Source organism: Hemitrygon akajei, chromosome 6, assembly GCF_048418815.1.
Source record: "Hemitrygon akajei chromosome 6, sHemAka1.3, whole genome shotgun sequence".
Classification (NCBI taxonomy): Eukaryota; Metazoa; Chordata; class Chondrichthyes; order Myliobatiformes; family Dasyatidae; genus Hemitrygon; species Hemitrygon akajei.
Window position 1 is genome coordinate 83765308 of NC_133129.1, and position 25051 is coordinate 83790358.

The 25051-nt window shown below is 42.2% G+C and overlaps 1 protein-coding gene across 2 annotated transcripts in view; it reads right to left on the minus strand.

Moving 5' to 3' along the window:
* Positions 1-25051, minus strand: part of ift74 (intraflagellar transport 74) — a 242813-nt gene that overhangs the window by 76110 nt on the left and 141652 nt on the right. For both annotated transcript variants that reach the window (XM_073048695.1, XM_073048694.1), the window contains exons 12-13: positions 20632-20711; positions 10652-10705 (exon numbers count right to left, since the gene is read on the minus strand). In XM_073048695.1, coding sequence (XP_072904796.1) covers positions 10652-10705; positions 20632-20711 — 134 coding nt within the window. The remainder of the gene's footprint in view (positions 1-10651; positions 10706-20631; positions 20712-25051) is intronic.

Here is a 25051-nt window from a genome sequence, read left to right on the forward strand (position 1 = left end):
TGGCCTCCGCAGCTGCCTGTGGCAATGAATTCCACACACTGACCACTCTCTGGCTAAAGAAATTCCTCCCCACTGTTACATACCCCGAGGGTATCTTGTGACTGTCTTATGACCATGATGTAATTTAGTATCTGGTGAGCATGATGTAATGGTCTTGTGATGGTTGGGGGATGTAATTTCCCACCAGTGTGAGGTCACGTGACGACATGTTCTCAACAGGTATAAAACTGGAAAGCTTGCTGTGACGCAGGAGTTTTTGTGTTGAGACATCGTTTAAGTCATCAGTTACTCTGTTATGCTGCGTATTTGGTTTCATGACGCAGTTTCGTTTTAAAGTGGAGTTTTAATTTCTACTGTAGGGTACATAATTGTTGTGCCGGCAGTTTTTGAAATCACTGTTTGATGTATCTTCGATTTAATTTAATTTAATTTTAGATAGATAGATACTTTATTCATCCCCATGGGGAAATTCAACTTTTTTTCCAATTGTCCCATACACTTGTTGTAGCAAAACTAATAACATACAATACTTAACTCAGTAAAAAATATGATATGCATCTAAATCACTATCTCAAAAAGCATTAATAATAGCTTTTAAAAAGTTCTTAAGTCCTGGCGGTTGAATTGTAAAGCCTAATGGCATTGGGGAGTATTGACCTCTTCATCCTGTCTGAGGAGCATTGCATCGATAGTAACCTGTCGCTGAAACTGCTTCTCTGTCTCTGGATGGTGCTATGTAGAGGATGTTCAGAGTTTTCCATAATTGACCGTAGCCTACTCAGCGCCCTTCGCTCAGCTACCGATGTTAAACTCTCCAGTACTTTGCCCACGACAGAGCCCGCCTTCCTTACCAGCTTATTAAGACGTGAGGCGTCCCTCTTCTTAATGCTTCCTCCACAACACGCCACCACAAAGAAGAGGGCGCTCTCCACAACTGACCTATAGAACATCTTCAGCATCTCACTACAGACATTGAATGACGCCAACCTTCTAAGGAAGTACAGTCGACTCTGTGCCTTCCTGCACAAGGCATCTGTGTTGGCAGTCCAGTCTAGCTTCTCGTCTAACTGTACTCCCAGATACTTGTAGGTCTTAACCTGCTCCACACATTCTCCATTAATGATCACTGGCTCCATATGAGGCCTAGATCTCCTAAAGTCCACCACCATCTCCTTGGTCTTGGTGATATTGAGACGCAGGTAGTTTGAGTTGCACCATATCACAAAGTCCTGTATCAGTTTCCTATACTCCTCCTCCTGTCCATTCCTGACACACCCCACTATGGCCGTGTCATCAGCGAACTTCTGCACATGGCAGGACTCCGAGTTATATTGGAAGTCTGATGTGTACAGGGTGAACAGGACCGGAGAGAGTACGGTTCCCTGCGGCGCTCCTGTGCTGCTGACCACCGTGTCAGACCTACAGTCTCCCAACCGCACATACTGAGGTCTATCTGTCAAGTAGTCCACTATCCAATCCACCATGTGAGAGTCTACTCCCATCTCCGTTAGTTTGTGCCTTAAGATCTTGGGCTGGATGGTGTTAAAGGCACTAGAGAAGTCAAGGAATGTAATCCTCACAGCACAACTGGCCCCATCTAGGTGAGAGAGTGATTTGTGCAGCAAATACATGATAGCATCCTCCACTCCCACCTTCTCCTTATACGCAAACTGAAGAGGATCCTGGGCGTGCCTGGTTTGTGGCCTCAGATTCTGTATTATCAGCCGCTCCATGGTCTTCATCACGTGCGACGTCAAGGCAACAGGTCTGAAGTCATTCAACTCCTTTGGTTGTGGTTTCTTCGGTACCGGGACAATACAGGATGTTTTAAAGTCTAAGTATTGGAGAGTGAAGATTTTACTGAAGTACGGGAACCCAAAGGATCGAGTAAAGTTTGGCGGCTTAATACAGGATTAACCTTATTATCTTTGTTCAGGGAATAGTAACCTGCATCTGAGATAACCCCTGCCTGTAAGAGCAGGAAGGGGTGGGACAGTGTTATTTGCCAAGGAAAAGGTCAGTTCCTTTAAGCCATTTTTATTTCCTTCGTTGTGAATCCTTCGGGTAAGGCATATTTCGGCTGGGATCAGCAGTAACGTCACGTCGTCGAGGAATTTGTTGTTTCAGGAAAGTCTCTCCTAATTGACTGGATAAATCACTTGAACTTTCGTATTTACCATGTTTAAGACTGTGTTTGCATTTACCACTTTAAGTCTGCGTTTGCATTTATCGCTTTAAGAACTGTTCGAGTTGCCATATAGCAGTTAACTTCCAGTCAAGTTAGTCGTTTGTTTACTTTTCATTTTTGTCGAGCAGATAAATGTTTATTTGTTTATAAAAAAAAGACCTGTCTCAATTCTATATTCATTGTTGTCGGAGAGATATACTATAACACCACCTCCATTCTAAAAGGACACCCCTCTATTCTGAGGCTGTGTTCTCTGGTCTTAGACTCTCCCACCTTAGGAAACATCCTCTCTGCATCCACTCTATCAAGCCCTTTCATCATTCAATAGGTTTCACCATCCTTAAAGACCGTGTTTGAGATCTGGAGCAGCAGCTGGATGACCTTTGGCTTGTAAAGGAGGGTGATGAGATCATCAATTGGAATTACAGGGCAGTAGTCACCCCTAAGTTCCAGGAGGTGAGTAGCTGGGTGACTGCTGGGAGGAGGAATAGGACAATAAATAATCAGTTAGCACAAAGCATCCCTGTGGCCATTCCCCTCAATAATAAATATCCCATTTTGGATACTGTTGTGGGGGATGACCTTCCAAGGCAATGCCATGGAGACCACGTTACTGGCACTGAGCATGGGTCCATTGTGAAGAAGGGAAAGAAGGAGAAGAGGGGAGCAATAGTGATAGGGGACTCAATGGTCAGAGGAACAGACAGGAGTTTCTGTGGACAGGACACCAGGATGGTATGTTGCCTCCCAGATGTCAGGGTAAGGGTCGACTCAGAACAAGTCCACAGCATTTTGGTGGGGGAGGGAGAGCAGCCAGGTGTCTTGATACATATTGGTATGAATGACATAGGAAGGAAAAGTAAAGAGGTCCTGAAGAGAATTTAGAGAGCTAGGCAGAAAACTGAGAAGCAGGACTTTCAGGGTAGTAATTTCTGGTTTTCTACCTGTGCCATGCGCCAGTGAGGGTAAAAACATGATGATTTGGCAGATAAACGTGTGGCTGAGAAGCTGGTACAGGGGGCAGGGCTTCAAGTTCTTGGACCATTGGGATCTCTTCTTGGGAAGGTACAGCCTATACAAGAGGGAGGGACTGCACCTAAACCCGAGGGGGACCAATAATCTCGCGGGCAGGTTTGTTAGAGCTATTGAGGGGGGTGTTTAAACTAATTTGGCAGGGGGGTGGGAACCAGAGTGAAGGGACTTGAATTTGAATTGAACTTATTTAAATCTTACATCCGTCCCACAATGTGAGGGAGTAAAAATCTTTGCATTATGACTCCGTCGCAATGTACAGACAACTGAATTTATAAGTGTAATGTCTTGGAGAAAGAAGCTGTCCCATAGTCTGTTGCTCCTGGCCTTAATGCTGCAGTACCATGTGCCAGATGGAAGCAGCTGAAACAGTTTATGGTTGGGGTGTCTCGTGTCCCCGATGATGTTCCAGGCCTTCTTTACGCACCTGCTGCTATAAATGTCCTGAATGGAGGGAAATTCACATCGACAGATGTGCTGGGCTGTCTGTACCACTCTCTCTAGTGCCCAGTGATCAAGGGTGGTTCAGTTCCCATACCAGGTGGTGATATAACTAGACAGGATGCTCTCAATGGTGCCCCGGTAGAAGGTCTTGAGGACTTGGGGGCTCATGCCAAACTTCTTCAGTTGTCGGAGGTGGAAGAGACACTGTTGTGCTTTTTATTGCCACACAGCTGGTGTGTACAGTCCAGGTGAGCTCTTCAGTGATGTGTATACCAAAGAACTTGAAACTACTTACCCTCTCAACTGCAGTCCCATTGATGTTGATCGGGGTGAGTCTGTCTCTGTTCCTCCTGTAATCCATGATCAGCTCTTTTGTTTTTTTTGGACATTGAGGGAGAGGTTGTTATCTTGGCACCACTTAGGATAGTAGAGGTTGTGAAAAAAGCAAAGATAGTGTGCAGTCAGACTGTCAGGAAAGGCAGGCAGATGATAGGACATAATTGCAGCCAGCAGGGCGAATATCAGTGCATTAAGGACGCAGAATCAAAAAAGTAGCAAATACAGTACTCAAATTGTTATATCTCAATACATGGAGTACAAGAAATAAGGTGGATGATCTTGTTACACTTTTACAGATTGTCGGGCATGATGTGGCAATCACCGAATTATGGCTGAAGGATGGTTGTAGTTGGGAGCTGAGATCCAAGGTTGCACATTGTTTTGAAGGGATAGGAAGGCAGGCAGAGGGGGTGGTGTGGCTCTGCTGGTAAAAAATGGCATCAAATCATTAGAAAAATGTGACCTAGGATCAGAGATGTTGAATGCCTGTGGGTTGAATTAAGAAACTGCAAAATTAAAAGGACTCTGATGGTAGTTATAATACAGGCCTCCAAACAGTAGCTGAGATGTGGGCTACAGACTACAATGGGAAATGGAAAAGGCATGTCAAAAGGGCAATGTTATGACAGTCATGGGAGATTTTAACATGCAAATAGATTCAGAAAATCAGGTTGGTAATGGATCTCAAGAGAGTGAATTTGTTGAACTGGCTTTTTAGAGCAGCTTGTTATTGAGCCTACTAGGGGATCACTTATACTGAAATGGGTGGTATATACTGATTAGGCGATTAGGGATCTTAAGGTAAAAGAACCCTCAGGAGGCAGTGATCACCATATTATTGAGTTCAACTTGAAATTTTGTTAAGTAGGAAGCAAACTCTGATGTAACTGTATTTCAGTAGAGTAAAGGAAATTACAGTGGTATGAGAGATGAGTTGGCCAAAATAAATTGGAAGGAGATGCTGGCAGGGATGACAGCAGAGCAGAGTTTCTGGGAAAAGTGAGGAAGATGCAGGATAGATGTATTCCAAGTGGCAACATAGTACAACCGTGGCTGACAAGGGAAGTCAAAGCTAATGTAAAAGCAAAAGAGAGGGCATACAACAAAGCAAAAAATAATAGGAAGATAGAGGATTGGGTAGCTTTTAAAAACCTACAGAAAGCAACTAAATGAATCATTAGGAGGGAAATGATGGAAGATGAAAGCAAACTAGCAAACAATATCAAGGTAGATAGATGAAGTTATTTCAAGTATATAAAAAATAAAAGAGAGATGAGAGTGGATGTAGGACTGCTAGAAAATAAATCTGGAGAAATAATAATGGGGAGATGGCAGATAAACTAAATGAGTATTTTGCATCAGTCCTCACTGTGGAAGACACCAGCACTGTGCCAGGTGTTGAAGGGTGTGAGGCAAGAGAAGTGAGTATGGTTACTATCACAAGGGAGAAGGTGCTCAAAAAGCTGAAAGACATAAAGGTGCATAAGTCACCTGGACCAGATGACCTGCAAGCTAGGGTTCTGAAAGAGGTAACAGTAGAGATAGTGGAGGCATTAGTAATGATCTTTCAAGAACCCTAGCATGGTTCCGGAGGACTAGGAAATTGCAAATGTCACTCCACTCTTTAAGAAAGGAGAGAAGTAGCAGAAAGGAAATTATAGACCAATTAGCCTGACCTCAGTGGTTGGGAAGGTGTTGGAGTCAATTGTTAAGGATGACGTTATGGAGTATTGGTGACACAGGAGAAGATGGGACAAAGTCAGCATGGTTTCCTTAAGGGAAAATCTTGTCTGACAAGCCTGTTGGAATTCTTTGAGGAGATTACAAGTTGGATAGGTAAAGGGGCTGAATGTTGTATATTTTAATTTTCAGAAGGCCTTCTACAAGGTGCCACACATGAGCTGCTTACAAAGCTAAGAGCCCATGGTATTACAGAAAAGTTACTAGCATGTTTAGAACATGACTGAATGGTTGGATCCACTAAGTGGGAATAAAAGGATCTTTTTCTGGTTGCCTGCCAGTGACTAGTGGTGTTCACCAGGAGTCGCTGTTGGGACCGCTTCTTTTTATGCTGTTTATCAATGATTTAGATGATAGAACAGATACCTTTGTTGCCAAGTTTGCAGATGATACGAAATTAGTGGAGGGTCAGGTAGGGGTGAGGAAACAGGAAGGCTGCAGAAGGATTTAGACAAATTAGGAGAATGGGCAAGAAAGTAACAAATGAAATACAATGCTGGAAAATGCATGGTCATGCACTTTGGTAGAAGAAATAAATACGCAGAATATTTTTCAAACAGGCAGAAAATCCAAAAACCTGAGATGCAAAAGGACTTGGGAGTCCTTGTGCAGAACACCTAAAGGTTAGCTTGCAGGGTGAGTTGGGGGTGAGGAAGGCAAATGCAATGCTAGCATTAATTTCAAGAAATCTAGAATATAAGAGCAGCGATGTGATGCTGAGGCTTTATAAGGCATTTGTGAGGCCTCACCTTGGGTATTGTGAACAGTTTTAGGCTCCTTGTCTAACAAAAGATGTGCTGATATTGGAGATGGTTCACAGGATGTTCATAGAATGTTTCCGGGAATGAAAGTGTTATCACGTGAGGAACGTTTGATGGCTCTGGGCCTATACTCACCAGAATTTAGAAAGATGAGGGGGGATGTCATTGAAACCATTCAAATGTTGAAAGGACTAGACAGATTAGATTGGAAAGGATGTTTCCCAGGTGGGGGAGTGTTGGACAAGAGTGTACAGCCTCAGGCTAGAGGGGCATCTATTTAAAACAAAGATGCAGAGAATTTTTTTAGCCAGAGGAAGGTGAATTTGTCGAATTTGTTACCACATGCAGCTGTGGAGGCCAAGTCATTGGGTGTATTTAAGGTGGAGATTGATAGGTTCTTGATGGGCCACGGCATCAAATGTTATGGGAAAACATCCAGGGAGTGGTGCTGAGGAGGGGGACAAAAGGATCGGCCTTGATTGAACGGCAGAGCAGACTCGATGGGCCAAATGGCCTAATTCTATGCCTATATCTTATGGACTTGCGTCTGATGGTTTCAATAAGGTCACCCCTCATTCTTCTGAATTCTAATGGATACAGGCCCAAAGTCATTAAATGCTCTTCAAATGACAAACCATTCAATCCTGGACTCATTTTTGTGAACCTCTTTTGAACCCTCTCCAGTTTTAGCACATCCTTTCTAAGATAAGGGGCCCAAACCAGCTCACAATACTCCAAATGAGGCCTCACCAGTGCTTTATAAAATTTCAACATTACATCCTTACTTTTATATTCTAGTCCTCTTCAAATCAATGCTAAAGTTACATTTGCCTTCCTCACCACAAACTCAACCTGCAAATTAACCTTCAGGGAACCCCACACAAGGACTCACATGTCCCTTTGCAACTCAGTTTTTTGTATTTTCTCCCAATTTAGAGAATAGTCAACCCTTTAGTTTCTTCTACCAAAGTGCATGATCATACACTTCCCAACATTTGACATTTCTTTTCCCATTCTCTTAATCTAATTCTGTATCCTCTCTACTTTCTGAAAACTACCTGCCCCTCCACCTACCTTCACATCATCTGCAAACTTTGCAAAAAAGCCATCAATTCATCATCCATATCATTGACATATAATGTAAAAAGAAACGGTCCCAACACAGACCCCTGTGGAACACCACTAGTCACTGGCAGCCAGCCAGAAAAGGCCCCATTTAATCCCACTCTTTGCCTCCTGCCAATCAGTCACTGCTTTATCCATGTTAGAATCTTTCCTGTAATATGATGGGCTCGTAGCTTGTTAAGCAGCCTCGTGTGTGGCACCTTGTCAAAGGCCTTCAGAAATTCCAATTACACAACATCAACTGATTCCCGTTTGTCTATCCTGCTTGTTATTTCTTTGAAGAATTCCAAAAGAGTTGTCAGTTAAGATTTTCCCTTGAGAAAACCATACTGGCTACTGCCTATGTTATCATGTGCTACCAAGTACACTGCAATCTCATTCTTAATAATCGACTCCAACATCTTCCCAATCACTTAGGTCTGACTAACTGGCCTAAAGTTTCCTTTCTTCTGCCTCTCTCTCCCTTCTTGAAGAGTGGATTGACATTTGCAATTTTCCCATCTCCGGAACCATTCCAGAATCTAGTGATTCTTGATAGATCATTACTAATGCCTCCACGATCTCATCAGCTGCCTCCTTTAGCAATCTGGGGTGCACACCATCTGGTCTAGGGGTATTATTTTTCTTTCAAGCCTTTCAGTTTCCAAATAACCTTCTCTCTAGTTGTGGTATCTTCACATACTTTCTACTCCCGACACCTGAAACTTCCACCATATTACCAGTGTCTTTCAGTGATGACTCATGCAAAATATTTATTCAGTCTGTCCGCCATTTTGTTGTACCCCATCATTACCTCTCCAGCATCCTTTTCTAGTGGTCCGATATCCACTCTCACCTCTCTTTTACACTTTAAGTAACTGAGAAAACTTTTGGTATCCTCTTTAATATTATTGGCTACCTTACTTTCATATTCCATCTTTAACTTCTTAATAATGACATTTTTAGTTGCCTGTTAGTTTTTAAAAACTTCCAACCCACTAACTCCCCACTAATTATTGCTCTATTATGTGCACTCTCTTTGACTTTTATGTTGGCTTTGATTTTTCTTGTTAGCCATGGTTATGTTTTCTTTCCTTTAGAATACTTCTTCTTTGGAATGTATGTACTGTACCCTGGGCCTTCCAAGTTGCTTCCACAAATTCCAGCCATTGCTACTCTGCCATCATCCTTGCCAGTATTCTTTTCCAATCAATTCTGGCTATCTCCTCTTTCATGCCTCTGTAATTGCCTTCACTCCACTGTAAACAGAAATTTACATTACAGGTTGTCCCCGAGTTTATGAACGTCCGACTTACGGACAACTCGTACTTACAAACTGAGGAAGGAGAACGCCATCTGCCATTTTAAGTCAGATCGCGACGCTGTCCACCATTTTAAGTCGCTGCCATTGACACTGTGTTGAGTGTGTAACTTTGTATTTGGCTTAAATATTTCTAAGCAAGATTCACCCTGACTCCCCCCCCCCATTACGGTTGGCCGGTGGCACAGTGTGATCAGCACTGGGCTCAAGAACGGAGGATCCCAAGTTCGGTCCAGTGACAGGCCGCTCCCATATCGGGTTGTTGTCGATCCAGTGACTCCCGTACCATCCGTGCTGGGTTGATGTCAAGCTCGCAACTCAACCTCGTAAAAAAAAACACTGCCACCTCCAGTTTAAATTCCCACGTGGAATATTGTGGAGGGTCAAATACCCAAACCCAGCACAGCCCCCACTTGTCTCATTTAACCTGTCTCAGTGCGGTGCACTTTAGGACCCGGGGAATTCAGTGCGGTCGCCCTTAGGACCCAGCAGACCTCGGGAGCCGGCGGAGGTCGGGACCCACCGCCCACAGTGCTTCTGTTCCGTTGATGGGAAGCAATCGTGATTGAAAATAAAGTGGAAATAATAAAGTGTTTGGAAAGAGGTGAAATGCCATCGGTCATTGGAAAAGCGTTAGGCTACAGTTGGTGAATGATCTGAACAATTTTAAAGGATAAAGTGAGAATAATGGAGCATGTAACAGGCCCTGCCCTGATAAAAGCTACAATTATTACTAAGCAACGCAGTGGTTTAATCATTGGAATACATATGTTTCTTAAGTGTTTTATATGCATAGAAAGGTAAAATATATACTATATACTAAGGCAAACGTTTGACTAACTGGCGCTAAATAATACCGGATGTACTTGTTCCGACTTACATACAAATCTGACTTAAAGACAGACTCAGGAACGGAACTCGTTCTTAGACTGGGGTCTGCCTGTATTTTCACTAATTTTTCTGTTTGATTTTTGACCCACCTAATGAACTCCCTTGCACTAACATGCTAAGCAACTCCAGCCATGTTTTCTTTGTCATAACCTACAGTTCTCAAACTTATCCCATTGCCTCACTCTGCCTCCACAGCCCTGTCTGACTCCAAACTCATCCCACTTCCACATGCTTCCACAGCCTGTGTCATTCCCCATACTAACAACACTGCCCCATACTCCCCCCACAGCCGTGTGTCAATCTGTAAATTAATCCAACTGCTCCACTCTCTCCCCACAGCCCTATGTCAGTCCCCAAACTAAACCTACTGATAATGTAAATTTATTATCGAAGTACATATATGTCATCATGGGCAACCCTGATATTTGTTTTCCTGAAGGCATACTCAGTAAATCCAATAACCATAATAGAAACAATGGCTTGTCCTTGCAGCCCTTCTTGAGTAAAGGCATAACATCAGTCATCCTTCAACGTTCTGGTACCCAACCCATGGTTAATAAAGATTTTTTTTAAATCTCTGCAAGGGCCACAATATTTTATTCTCTTGCTTCACACAATATTCTAGGATATACTTGGTCAGGTACTGAGTAATTTAAAACTCTGCAAGCATAATGAATGAGATGGTTTACAAAACCCAAAATATACTTTGCAAGTGATTATCCTTGTCACCTTGCATTTCCATGAAGGTTAAATAATGTAAAACAATTTATATCCTGATTTAACAATCAATTTGGAAAGCACAGGTTAAAATGCATATATTATTAAACTCACCATCCATTGTTTCTTCTCTTTTCTTCAGCTCTTTGTACTTTTGATTGCGTTCTCCTAAGAAAAGGATAGCCAGTCTGTCATTCACTTCACATCAATAACTAATGCAAAACAGAATGTTTCCTCTATGGCAATGCCCTGCAATGCATAAGCATTTCAAGATGTGCAACATACTCATTTTCTTCTTGCTGATTCTGTCAGAGTAAGTTCATTGGACTGACAGGCATTTCAGGAAGTCTTTCTCAATGAACAAATAACTGTTTTAAGAGCTGGGGTGTTGGATTTTAAGAAGGATCTTGTGGTCTGCATGGATGACTGAAGATGGGTGGGTACATTTGAGCCTTTACTCCTTGGAGCGTAAGAGACCTGAGGGATGATTTCAGAGAGGGCATAATAGGGTGATCAGTCTTTTTCCAGTGTTAGGCATCAAAAACTAGAGGACATAGTTTTCAGGTTAGTGGTGAAATGTATTATAAGAATCTGAAGGGCAACTTTTTTATACTGCAAATGATAGATATATGGAACCAGCTACCAGAGAAATGGCTGAACCAGTACATTAAGAAGACTTGTGCATTGGTAAAGGTGTGACAAGAGTTTAGAGGAATATAGGTTAAGTGCTAAGAAATGGGATTTCCTTGGCATAGACAAATATTGTCCTCAAGCTTACTTTATTTACTGGTGCACAAGAACAGCTTGCCCCTGTCACCAAATTGTTCTGAAGTTTGAACAAAGAAGTGCCATTTTTATACAGAAATAGACTAGTTTGATACAGCAATTGATCCATTTGAAACCTGTGTACTTCTGAATCCCACCTTTTGCATATCTGAGTAATAGACAATACATAATACATATTTAAGGTGCTAATAATGAATTAAATCTACTTGTTAAAGGCTATTAATAGTAAGTATTGCCCTAGAAATCTCCATTTCCATCTTTATCTTGTCTCGGTATGCTTAAGTGACCTTAGTTCCCAGGTTTGAACAGAAAAGCTGTACAAGGGAGAGCTGGACTTTCAAGGGCCATGTTCAAAGTGGATGGCTGCACCATGTCCTAACACTGTCAGCTTATCATGATGACTCTTGTCTTTTTGAAAATCTGCACTCATAACAGGCTATACAAAGGGGTGTCCAGCTCTCAAAGGTTTTGTACAGCTTGAAACCGTACAGTATCTGCACTCAGTTCTGTCAGCAAAAGTGTGGTTTGGGACAAGCTGTTTTCTGGCAAAAGTGTACTTAGTAAGTGGGAGGTTTTCACAAATGACATTTTCAGAATGCAAAGCTTCTATGTATCAGAATAAAAGGTAGATAACATTTGTAAGGAACCTTTGTCTTCAAGGGATATTGAAGCACTGGTTAAGAAAAAAAAGTGTATTGCAGGTGTAGGTAGGTAGAAACAATTGAGGTTCTTACAAAAGAAATCAGGAAGGTTAAAAGGAGGCATAAGATTGCCCTAGCAGAAAAGGTGAAAGAGGACCCTAAGGGATTCCATGGATTGCAAGGGACAAAATAGGTCCTCTGGGAGATCAGAATGGTATTCCATGCATAGAGTTAAGAGATGGGGGACACCTTAAATGAAATTTTTGCATCTGTATTTATTCAGGAGACAGACACAGTCTTTAGAAGTGAGGCCATGCTGATTCCGTTGTTGTTTGTCATCTATATCAATGATCTGGATGATAATGTAGTAAACTGCATCAGAAAATTTGTGAATGACACCAAGATTGGGGGTGTAGTGGACAGCGAGAAAGGCTACCGTGGCTAGCTAGAAAAATGAGCTGATAAATCACAGATGGAATTTAATGCAGACAAGGGCAAAGTCTTGCTCTTCGATAGGACCAACCAGGTTAGGTTTTGAACAGTGAACAGTAGGGCACTGAGGAGTACAGTTGAACAAAGAGAATTGGGAATAAGGGTCCATAATTCATTGAAACTGGTGGCACAGGTAGATGGGTTCATAAGGAATGCATTTGACACACTGGCCTTTGTAAACGAAAGCACTGAGTACTAGAAATGGGAGGTTTATGTTATATAGGTTATATAGGACACTGATGAGGCATTGAGTATTGTGTGCGGTGTTGGTTACTTACCTATAGGACAGATGAAAATAAGGTTGAAAGTAATGTTCCATAGACATATGTGTTAGTCGATTATTTGGTCACATAGGTGTAGTAGGGAGACATGAACTCATTGCCTGGAATGTGGAAGACTGATTGGTGACTTAATCCAGGTATATACATAAGATCATGAGGTCATAAACAGGGTGAAAGTACATAGTTTGTTTTTCCATGAAGGGGGTGCTAAATACAAGAGGGCATAGGTTTTAGAAAATGATGAGAGATTTAAAATGGACATCAGGGGCAGCGTGGTATGCTGTTTCCATACCATGCTGCAATGCATGAAGTCTGATTGAAGCAGGTGGGAAGCTCACATTGCTAAAGCGAGAGGTTAAAGATCTCAATTAATACTCCAGCCTGTTGATCGCATAGGTCTTCAGTACTTGGACAGGTTCCCCATCAGGGCTGTATGCTTTTCAAGGCTTCACCTTCCTGAAGGCTGTTCACACATTGGCCTCAAAGTCTGAAATTGCAAGATCATTGGGCTCTGTGCGATTTTATGATAGGTTCTCCATGTTTTGACGGTCAAAGCAAGCACAGAAGGCATTGAGCTCATCTGGAAGCGAAGCCCTGTTGTCACAGATGTCACTTCACTTTATAAGAGGTGAGAGCATTCAAGCCTTGTCACAACTGTCGATCATCCGTCATTGTATCAAGTTTTATATGGAGTTTCCACTTCACCCGTCAGATGGCTTTCCAGACATTGCACCTGGACCTCTTGTAACTTTCTTAGTCATCGGACATGAATACCTCTGACCTGGCCCTCAGCAGATTGTGCATCTCATGGTTCATCCAGGAATTCTGGTTGGGGAAAAGTGAATGATTTTGTGTGTACACACTCATCTACAAATGTTTTAATCGAGCCCATGACAACCATCCTGCATTCATTCAGATACGCAGATGGAATTTTGTATAGTTCTGGATCACTGGTCCTGAATGCCACAGGTCTAGCCCTCAGCAGACTACGAATCTTCTGGTTCATCCATGGCTTTTGGGCATGTCCAGTGTATTGTTGAAGGCATGTACTCATCTACACAAGTCTTGATGAAGTTGGTGAAAACTGTGCCATTTTCCTTAAGATTTAGGAGCAGAATTTGGCCCATCACATCTGTCCACCAGTTCATCATGGCTGATCCAATTTTCTTCTCAGCCCCAATCTCCTGTCTTCTTCCCCAATCTCTTCATACCCTGACCAATTAAGAATCGATCAACCTCTGCCTTAAATATACATAAAGACTTGGTCTCTATAGCTGCCTGTGGCAAAGAATTCCACAGATTCACCACTATCTGGCTAAAGAAATTCCTCCTCACCTCTGTTCTGAGGACACTCCTCTATTCTGAGGCTGTGTCCTCTGATCTTAGACTCTCAAACCATAGGAAACATCCCACATCCACTTTATCAAGACCTTTCACCACTCAATAGGTTTCAATGATGTCAGCATCATTCTTCTGAATTCCAGTGAATACAGGCCCAGAGCCAACAAACACTTTTCATATGACAAGCCATTCAATCCTGGAATAATTTTTGTGAACCTTCTTTCAACCCTCTCCAGTTTCAGCATATCCTTTCTAAGAATTCCCCAGATTCATCACTCTCTGGCTAAAGAAACTCTTCCTTATCTCCATTCTGAAAGGATGCCCCTCTCTTCAGAGGCTGTGTTCTTAGACTCTCCACCACATGAAACAAACATTCTCTCAAAGCCTTTTGATAGGTTTCAATAGGTCCCCCTTCATTCTTCTGAATCCTAGTGAATACAGGCCCAGAGCCATCAAACACTCTTCATATGACAAGCTATTCAATCCCGGAATCATTTTCATGAACCTCCTTTGAGCCCTGTCCAGTTTCAACACTTCCTTTCTAAGACAAGGGGTCCAAACCAGCTCACAATACTCCAAGTTAGTTCTCACCAGTGCTTCATAAAGTCTCAATATTACATCCTTGGTTTTATATTCTAATCCTCTTGCTAACATAGTGTTTGCCTTTCACACCACAGACTCAACCTGCAAATTAAGCATTAAGGAATCCTGCACAAGGACTCCTAAGTCCCTTTGCACCTCAGTTTTTTTGGATTTTCTCTCCATTTAGAAAATAGTCAACCATTTAACTTCTTCTACTGAAGTGCATGACCATACACTTTCCAACACTGTATTCCAACTGCCATTTCTTTGCCCATTCTCCTAATCTGTCTAAGACCTTCTGTAACCTCTCTACTTCCTCAAAACTATCTGCCCTTCCACCAATCTTCATATAGTCTGCAAACTGCAACAAAGCCATCAATTCCATTATTAGTCCCAACACAGCACCCTGTGGAACACAACTAGTCACTGGCAGCCAGTCGAAAAGGCTTCCTTTATTCCCACTCTTTGCTTTCCACATGACTAATTTTGTCTCATTCACTTCTTTTGCCCCTAACATATTTGTAGAATCCCTTAGGATTGTCATTCACTTTGTCTGCTAGATCAATTTCATGCCTTTTTTTAGCCTTCCTGATTTCTTTCCTAAGTGTTCTCTTGCACTTCTTATACTCCAAAGCACTTCATTTGTTCCTACAAGTTTATAACTGCTAGGCACCTCCTTTTTTCTCTCTTAACCAGTGCCTCAATATCTTTTGAAAACCAAGCTTCCCTACACTTGTCATCTTTACTTTTTATTCTAGGAGGCACATACAAGCTTTGTGCTCTCAAAGTTTTGTTTTTGAAGGCTCTCAGCTCTTATCAGATTCCATCTTTCCAACCATCTTGGCTTCACCTATCAATTAAAGCTATCCTCCTTCCCTTCCACAGCCTTTTTATTCTGCCATCTTCCCCCTTCATTTTGTGAAGAAGGGCCTCAGCCCAAACCATTGACTGTTTAATCATTTTCATAGATGCTACCCAACCTGCTGAGCTCACCCAGCATTTTCTGTCTCTAGCATCTGCAGATGTTCTCATGTTTAAAACATACATTATGTCTTCTTCACCCAGAATTTCTGTGTGGTCACTTTCAGAGACTGTAGTACTTATACATCTAGTTCTGTCTGTCCTAGCACACTTTCTAATGTCCTGCCCTGGTTGAATATATGAAAATGCAACCACTTGTATTTGTCAGAGTTAAATGCCATGTGCCATTCCAGAATCTAGAACTCACAACAGCATAGCACAGTGCTGGCCCTTTGGCCATGATGTTGTGCCGGCCATTTAACCTACTCTAAGATCAATCTAACCCTTCCCTCCCATATGGCCCTACATTCTTTGTTCATCTATGTGCCTATTAAGAGTCTCTTAAATGTCACTAATGTATCTGTCTCTACCACTACCCCTGGCAGCGCATCTACCACTATCCATGCACCTATGACTCTCAGTGTAAAAAAATCTTAACTCTGACATTCCCTATAGCTTTCTTCAAACCCTTTAAAATTATACTCTCTCACATTATCTATTTCCACCCTGCGAAGAAAGTATCTGGTTGTGCACTTCATCTGTGCTTCCTATCATTTTGTACACCTCTAACAAATCACCTCTGCTCCTCCTTCACTCCAAAGAGAACAGACCCCTTTAAGAGAAGTTCGGAGAGGTACATGGATAGTCAGGGTATAGAGGGATATGGTCCCGATGCAGGTTGATGGCAGTAGGCAGTTTAAATGGCTTCAGCATGGTCTAGATAAACCGAGAGGCCTGTTTCTGTGCTGTACTTCTCTATGACTCCATGACTATGAGAGTGGACCACAGGAGAAAGGCAAGGAGGAAGGGATCCAAGGGGAGATGATAGGCAGGTGAGAAGAGCTAAGAGACCAGAATGAGGAACAAAAGAAGAGCAGAGTGGAGGGGTTTTTTTTTCCCTGGAAGGAGAAATCGATATTCCTGCCATCAGGTTGGAGGCTACCCATATGGAATATAAGGTGTTGCTCTTCCTCTCTGAGGGGGCCATGGACCAACATGTTGGAATGAAAATTGGAATTAAGTGCTGCCTCACTTGGAAAGACTGTTTTAGGCCCTGAATGCAGGTGAGGGAGGAGGTGAATGGGCAAGTGTAGCACTTTGGCCATTTGCAAGGAGAAGTACTAGAAAGGAAATTTTTCTGCCCTGTGGAAGAGTAGAAAAGAGAGAATGTCTGGGGTGGGTGGGGTCTTATTATCCTGGCTGCTTTACTAAGGCAGCAAGAAGTGCAGACAGACTAGCTTCTGTGATGCATTGTGTAGAGAACTCGCAGTTTCTTTCAGGAGGTAATTGATAAAGGTGGATGAGGGTAGGATAGTGAATGTAGTCTGTTAGGACTTTAGCAAGGTATTCAAGATCCTGCGTGGTAAAATGGTCTATAAGATTAAGTATGGAAGATTAAGTCCCATGGAATCCACAGAGAAGCACTTAGGCGAATTAAAAATTGACTTGCAGATAAAGAGCAGAGGTTGGTTGTGGCTGAAGGTTATTTTCAGACTGGAAGCCTGTGACTCGTGTTGCAGGAGTTGGTATTGTAACCCTTCTTACTTGTTTTAGTCTAGTTTCCAGTCATTAAGCCTAGAAGTTTTAATATTCTCCAGAGATGCACTGACCATGAAGACTAAGTGCTCAAGCATTTGATTCTTGATCCACACAAGAGCAAGGTATTGCTTTTTGGGAAGTCATTCCAGGATATGACTTTCAAGGTAGGTTTCTATGGAGTGTTTACCATAGCATTGGAGAGGGATAAGGAACAGACAAGTTAGGAAAGCATTTAATTGGAGTAAGGGGAAATATGAGGTTATCAAGCAGGAACTTGGAAGCACAAACTGGGAACAGATGTTCTCAGGGAACTGTACGGAAGAAATGTGGCAAATGTTCAGGGGATACTTCCATGGAGTTCTGCGTAGCTACATTCCAATGAGACAGGGACAGGATGGTAGGGTACAGGAACTGTGGTGTACAAACGCTGTTGTAAATCTAGTCAAGAAGTAAAGAAGATCCTATGAAAGTTCAAAAAACTAGGTAATGATAGAGATCTAGAAGATTAAAAGGCTAGCAGGAAGGAGTTTAATAAAGAAATTAGAAGAGCCAGAAGGGGCCATGAGAAGGCCTTGGTGGACAGGATTAAGGAAAACGCCAAGGCATTCCACGGTATGTGAAGAGCAAGAGGATAAGATGTGGGAGAATAGGACCAATCAAGTGTGACAGTGGAAAAGTGTGTATGGACCCAGAGGAGATAGCAGAGGTACTTAATGAGAACTTTGCTTCAGTATTCACTATGGAAGAGGATCTTGGCGATTGTAGAAATGCCTTACAGCGGACTGAAAAGCTTGAGCAAGTAGATATTAGGAAAGAGGATGTGCTGGAGCTTTTGGAAAACATCAAGTTGGATAAGTCACCGGGACCAGACGAGATGTACCCCAGGCTACTGTGGGAGGCAAGGGCGGAGATTGCTGAGCCTCTGGAGATGATCTTTGCATCATCAATGGGGACAGGAGAGATTCTGGAGGACTGGAGGGTTGCAGATATTGTTCACTTATTCAAGAAAGTTGCAAATATTGTTCACTTATTTAAGAAAGGGAATATAGATAGCCCAGGAAATTATGACAGTGAGTCTTACTTCAGTGGTTGGTAAGTTGATGGAGAAGATCCTGATAGGCAGGATTTATGAACATTTGGAGAGGCATAATATGATTAGGAATAGTCAGCATGGCTTTGTCAAAGGCAGGTTGTCCTTTATGAGCCTGATTGAATTTTTTGAGGATGTGGCTAAACACATTGATGAAGGTAGAGCAGTAGATGTAGTGTATATAGATTTCAGCAAGGCATTTGATAAGGTACCCCATGCAAGACTTATTGAGAAAGTAAGGAGGCATGGGAACCAAGGGGACATTGCTTTGTGGATCCGGAACTGGCTTTCCCACAGAAGGCAAAGAGTGGTTGTAGACGGGTCATATTCTGCATGGAGGTCAGTCACCAGTGGTGTGCCTCAGGGATCTATTCTGGGACCCCTATTCTTCGTGATTTTGATAAATGACGTGGATGAGGAAGTGGAGGAAAGGTTAGTAAATTTGCTGATGACACAAAGGTTTGAGGTGTTGTGGATAGTGTGGAGGGCTGTCAGAAGTTACAGCAGGACATTGATAGGATATAAAACTGGGCTGAAAAGTAGAAGATGGAATTCAACCCAGATAAGTGTGAGGTGGTTCATTTTGGTAGGTCAAATATGATGGCAGAATATAGTATTAATGGTAAGACTCTTGGCAGTGTGGAGGATCAGAGGGATCTTGGGGTCCAAATCCATAGGACACTCAAACCAGCTGTGCAAGTTGACTCAGTGGATAATCCCTTCATCAATTGTGGGATTGAGTTTAGGAGCCGAGAGGTAATGTTGCAGCTATATTGGACCCTGGTCAGACCCCACTTGGAGTACTTTGCTCAGTTCTGGTTGCCTCACTTCAGGAAGAATGTGGAAACCATAGAAAGGGTGCAGAGGAGATTTACAAGTATGTTGTCCGGATTGGGGAGTGTGCCTTATGAGAATAGGTTGAGTGAACTCGGCCTTTTTTCCTTGGAGCGACGGAGGATGAGAGGTGACCTGATATGTATAAGATGATGAGAGGCATTGATCATGTGGATAGTCAGAGGCTTTTCCCAGGGCTGAAATGGCTAGCACGAGAGGGCACAGTTTTAAGGTGCTTGGAAGTAGGTATAGAGGAGATGTCAACGGTAAGTTCTTTACGCAGAGAGTGGTGAGTGCGTGGAGGCGATGGTGGTGGAGGCGGATACGATAGGGTCTTTTAAGAGACTCCTGGACATGTGCATGGAGCTTAGGGAAATAGAGGGCTATGGGTAACCCTAGGTAATGACATGTTTGGCACAGCTTTGTGGCCCGAAGGGCTTGTATTGTGCTGTAGGTGTTTTATGTTTCTATGTTATTGAACAAAGAGACTAGGAATACAAGTACATAGTTCCCTGAATGATGTATATAGGGTGGTGAAGAAGGAATTCGGCATGTTGGCTTTCATCAGTCAGAACAATAAAGATTATGACATTAACATTGGACATTATGTTGCAATTGTATGAGTTGTTATGAGGTATTTTGTATGATTCTGCTTAGCCTGTCAAAGATCTAAGTAAGAAGGAAAGACTGCAAAGAAGATTAATGAGAATTTTGCCAGGGCTCAAGGAATAGTGTGATAAGGCCTTGAACTCTATTCTTTGGAGCACATGAGATTTATTGAAGTGCATAAGATCATGAAAGGCATAGAGGGGGTGAAATAAAACTAGAAAGATTAGGTTTAAGATGAGAGGGGAAAAATTTAAAAGGAAGCTAAGGAACAACATCAACATGCAGAGGTTGATATTTATATGCAACAAACTGCCAGAGGGAGGCAAGTACAATAACAATATTTAAAAGCTATTTGGACAGGTACATAGATAGAAAAAGTTTAAAACAATAAGAGTCAAAAGTGGGCAAATGGGATTCGTTTAGGTAGGCATCTTGATCGGCATGGATGGGTTGGGCCGAAGGCCTGTTTCTGTGCTTTATTAATCTACAAATCCATAATATTGGCCAAATGTAAGCAAATAGGACAAACTCTGGTAGGCAACTTCATTGGCATGGACAAGTTGGACTGAAATCTGTCTCTGACTCTGTGACTCATGTACTTAAATGTAAGTTCCACTACATTATTGTACTTCCAAAATAACTCCAGAGATCTGAAAGAGATTCACTTAACAAAAACAAAAACATAACAGGAAAATAGGTTCAGAGAAGAGTGAGAGAAACTTTATAGCTAGATATTACTCTGTGTCATGTTTTTGAATGACCAGGTCTCATAGGTGCATTTGTTAAACCAAATGCATACAATGTTACCTATGAGATCACATAATGAACACTCAAGTAGCATTTGCCAGAAGTAGCCCAATTTGGTTTAAAGTAACCCACCTTGGTGTTCCTCCAAATCCATATCAAGTTGCCGAATCTCTTCAGTTACATGACTCACTTTCTCCCTCATCTCCATAAGTCTAGAATTAAATATTCATGGTCATTATTAGTATATTAAATTAGCAAAGGCATGCATATCAAACCTAGATGCAAATGTCAGAAGCATTTAGATCATATACTGTAAATGAACAGAATTCAAAAAGTGAAAGGTGTCATCAAGAGTTATCAGATATTATCAAATAACACATATCTAATTCCAGATGCTCTTATGACATTTATTTGCCTCTAAGCCTTCAAAACAGCCTTGGCTGACTCATGGAGTAAAGTACTGAATTTCAGAGGTTTGGATAAATTGGCTATCAATGAAAGCATTCAACCATGAATAGCAACAAGAAGCTCTGGAAAACCTGTCTGACTTTCTCAAGGCAGCGTTCTAGTTCTAACCATCTTCAGTCACTTCAACGGTGAACTTCCATCCATCACAAGTCAGAAATGAGGTGTTTAAATATCATTGCATCACATTCAATTGCATAAACAGCTCAGCTGAGAAAAACACGGAGATATTCACTTTATCTATGTCCCTTTGGAGTTGCAGCTGGATGGCCCTGAGGTCATATGGGAGAATGCGGATGTGACAGGTAGTCACCCGAAGGACAAACCAATGTTGAAAAGACAACAAACTGAACAAATACAAAAAGAAAAAGAAATAATAATAATAAATAAATAGACAATACATATTGAGAATATGAGATGAAGTGTTCTTGGGAACAGTACAGAGACAAGCGAAGTTGAGTGAAATTATTCCCTCTGGTTCAAGAGTCTGATGGTTGAAGGGTAATACTTGTTCCTGAACCTAGTGGTGTGGGTCCTGAGGCCCCTGTACTACCTTCCTGATGATAGCAAGAAGAGAGTATCAACTGGATTGTGGGGGCCCTTGATGATGGATGCTGCTTTCCAGCGACAGCACTCCATGAAGGCTTTACATGTGATGAATTCACTACATATTCACTACTTCTTGTATGATTTCCTTTCAAGAGCAGCGGTGTTTCCATACTAGGCTGTGTTGCAGCCAGTCAATATAATATCCACCATAATTCTTTAAGTTTAGCAAAGTTTTAGATGACATGCCAAATTTTCACAAACATAAGAAAGTAGAAGAGCTGCCATGCTATCTTCATAATGGCAGTACATGCTGGACCCAGGACAGATACTCTTGTGACCTCTCCCACCTCTGATTCCCCGATGAGGAGTGGCTCATGGATGTCTGGTTTCCTCCACCTGAAGTCAGTAATCAGCTCTTTGGAGAGGAAAAGGGAATAGGCAGACATTGCAGAGTACCCCCACAGCCACTGCCCTCAATAAATAGTATGCTGTTTTGGATACTGTTTGGGGAGAAAGTTGGGATGACAGCAAAATAGAAATGGCTGGAGTTTCTGGGAGCAATTCTGAAGGCACAGGATAGATACAAACTAAAGAAGAAAAAATATTCTAAAGGGAGGATAACAAACAAATGTGGCTGACTAGTGAAGTCAAAGACAGCATAAGAGCTAAAGATAGGGGATATAGCATAGCTAGAGTATGGTGAAACTTTTAAAAACCAACATAAAGCAACTTTAAAAAAGCAATAAGGAGAAAAAAATGAAACATGAAGGTAAGCTAGTCAACATTAGCTCCAGAGATAGTAATGAAAGTCAAAGAAATGGCAGACAAACTCATTAATTATCTTGCATCAAGTTTTCACTCTGGACACTAGCTGTATGCCAGAAATTCAAGAGTGTCAGGGGACAGAATTGATTGTAGTTGCTATTTTTAAGGTGAAGATGCTAAGGAAGTTTAAAGGTCTGAAGGTAGCTAAGTCATCTGGACTAGATGGACTACACACCAGCGTTATGAAAGAATGGTTGTACAGGACTGGAGAATTGCAGATGTCACTCAACTCTTTAAAAAGAAAGGAAGACGAATACAGGAAATTTTAGGGCAGATAGTTTGACGTCAGTGATTTGGGGAGCTGTTCAGTCCATTATTAAGGTTTCAGAGTATATGGAGAAACATGATTAAAAAAAACACTAAGTCAATATGGTTTCCTTAAGGGGCAATCTTATTTGAAAAATCTGTTAGAATTATTTGAGGAAAATCAGGTAGAATAGACAAAGGAGAGTCACTGGATGTTCTTTATCTGGATTTTCAGTAAGTCTCTGACAAGATACTAGCATGAGGCTGCTTAACAAGGTAAGAGTACGTGGTATTAATGGATAGAAGATAGGCTAACTAGCAGGAAGCAAAGATTGGGAATAAAGGTGATCTTTTCTGGTTGGCTGCTAGTGACTAATTATGTTCTGTAGGGGGTCAGTTTTGGGATCACTTCTTTTTTCATTATATGTCAATGATTTGGACAAAGGAATTGATGGTTTTGTAGCAAAGTCTGTGGACAATGAAAAGATAGGTGGAGGAGCAGGTAGTGTTGAGGAAGCAGGGAGTCTGCAGAACATTTTACACAGGTTAGAATGGGAAAAGAAGTTGCAAATAAAACACAGGCATGCAGTATATTGTCATGCACATTGGTATAAGGAATAAAAGGCATAGACTAATTTCTTAAAACGGGTTGAAAATTCAGAAATCACAGGGGCAAAAATACTTGAGAGTCCTTGTGCAGGATTGCCCAAATGTTAAATTGCAAGTTGAGTTGGTAACATGGAAAACAAATGTCAGCATTCGATTCAAGAGAACTGATATAAAAGCAAGGATGTAATGCTGAAGCTTCATTAGGCATTGTTCAAACTGCTCTTCAAGTATCGTCCAAGATATCCTGCAGTGGGAGGGAGAACAGCCAGAGGTCGTGGTACATAGGTAGGAAAAGGGAAGAGGTCCTGAAAAAAGACTACAGGGAGTTAGGAAGGAAGTTGAGAAGCAGGACTGCAAAGGTAGTAATCTCGGGATTACTGCCTGTGTCATGCGACAGTGAGAATAGGAATAGGATGAGGTGGAGGATAAATGCGTGGCTGAGGGATTGGAGCAGGGAGCAGGGATTCAGATTTCTGCATCATTGGGACCTCTTTTGGGGTGCCAACTAATGGCAACTCCTTTGCTTGCATTTTCAGAAACAGCTCTCTTTCCATCTTTAATATCTTTATTTTTCCCTTTCAGCGTTCTTTTGAAGATCCTGGCCTGGAGTTACATGCTGACTATGGTTCTTTGTGGGAATGTGAGCCACTCTCGGGGTTTCATGACTGGCCGTTACTTGGCACGCCAAGGGCGCAACCTAAGAGCACAGCTCGCCTTTGGAGGCCTAGGATCTCGGGGCTCTGGAGACAGGTGGTTCAGAGGTCAGTGTCCGGGCAAGAGATCAGTGTGTCATGGGAGATGGCAGATCTAAGGCTGTGTGTCCAGAGACCCGAGATCTTTGGGCACAGAGCTCAAAAAATGCGACGCAACAGACTTTTAACATCGTAAGCCAGCAAGTTGTTTGTTGTGTCTCCTCTCTTGCTGTGAAACCGAGATACCTCTTTTTCTCCCTTATTAGGGAGAGAGAGAGCCTGTGGTATGTTGAATACAGGGTGAACATGCAGTTTTTAGAGTACTGCAAGTCTGTGTCTTTCCCACGCTTGAGTGCTCGGTGGTTAGAAACATAGAAAATAGGTGCAGGAGTAGGCCATTCGGCCCTTTGAGCCTGCACCGCCATTCAGTATGATCATGGCTGATCATCCAACTCAGAACCCTGTACCTGCTTTTTCTCCATACCCCCGATCCCCTTAGTCACAAGGGCCATATCTAACTTCCTCTTAAATATAGCCAATGAACCGGCCTCAACTGTTTCCTGTGGCAGAGAATTCCACAGATTCACCACTCTCTGTGTGAAGAAGTTTTTCCTCATATCGGTCCTAAAAGGCTTCACCTTTATCCTTAAACTGTGACCCCCTCGTTCTGGACTTCCCCAGCATCGGAAACAATCTTCCTGCATCTAGCCTTTAGAATTTTATACGTTTCAATAAGATCCCCCCTCAATCTTCTAAATTCCAGTGAGTATAAGCCTAGTCGATCCAGTCTTTCTTCATATGAAAGTCCTGCCATCCCAGGAATCAATCTGGTGAACCTTCTCTGTACTCCCTCTATGGCAAGAAAGTCTCTCCTCAGATTAGGGGACCAAAACTGCACACAATATTCTAGGTGCAGTCTCACCAAGGCCTTGTACAACTGCAGTAGAATCACCCTGCTCCTGTACTCAAATCCTTTTGCTATGAATGCCAACATACCATTTGCCTTTTTCACCGCCTGCTGTACCTGCATGCCCACTTTCAATGACTGGTGTACAATGACACCCAGGTCTCGTTGCATCTCCCCTTTTTCTAATCGGCCACCGTTCAGATAATAATCTGTTTTCCTGTTCTTGCAACCAAAGTGGACAACCTCACATTTATCCACA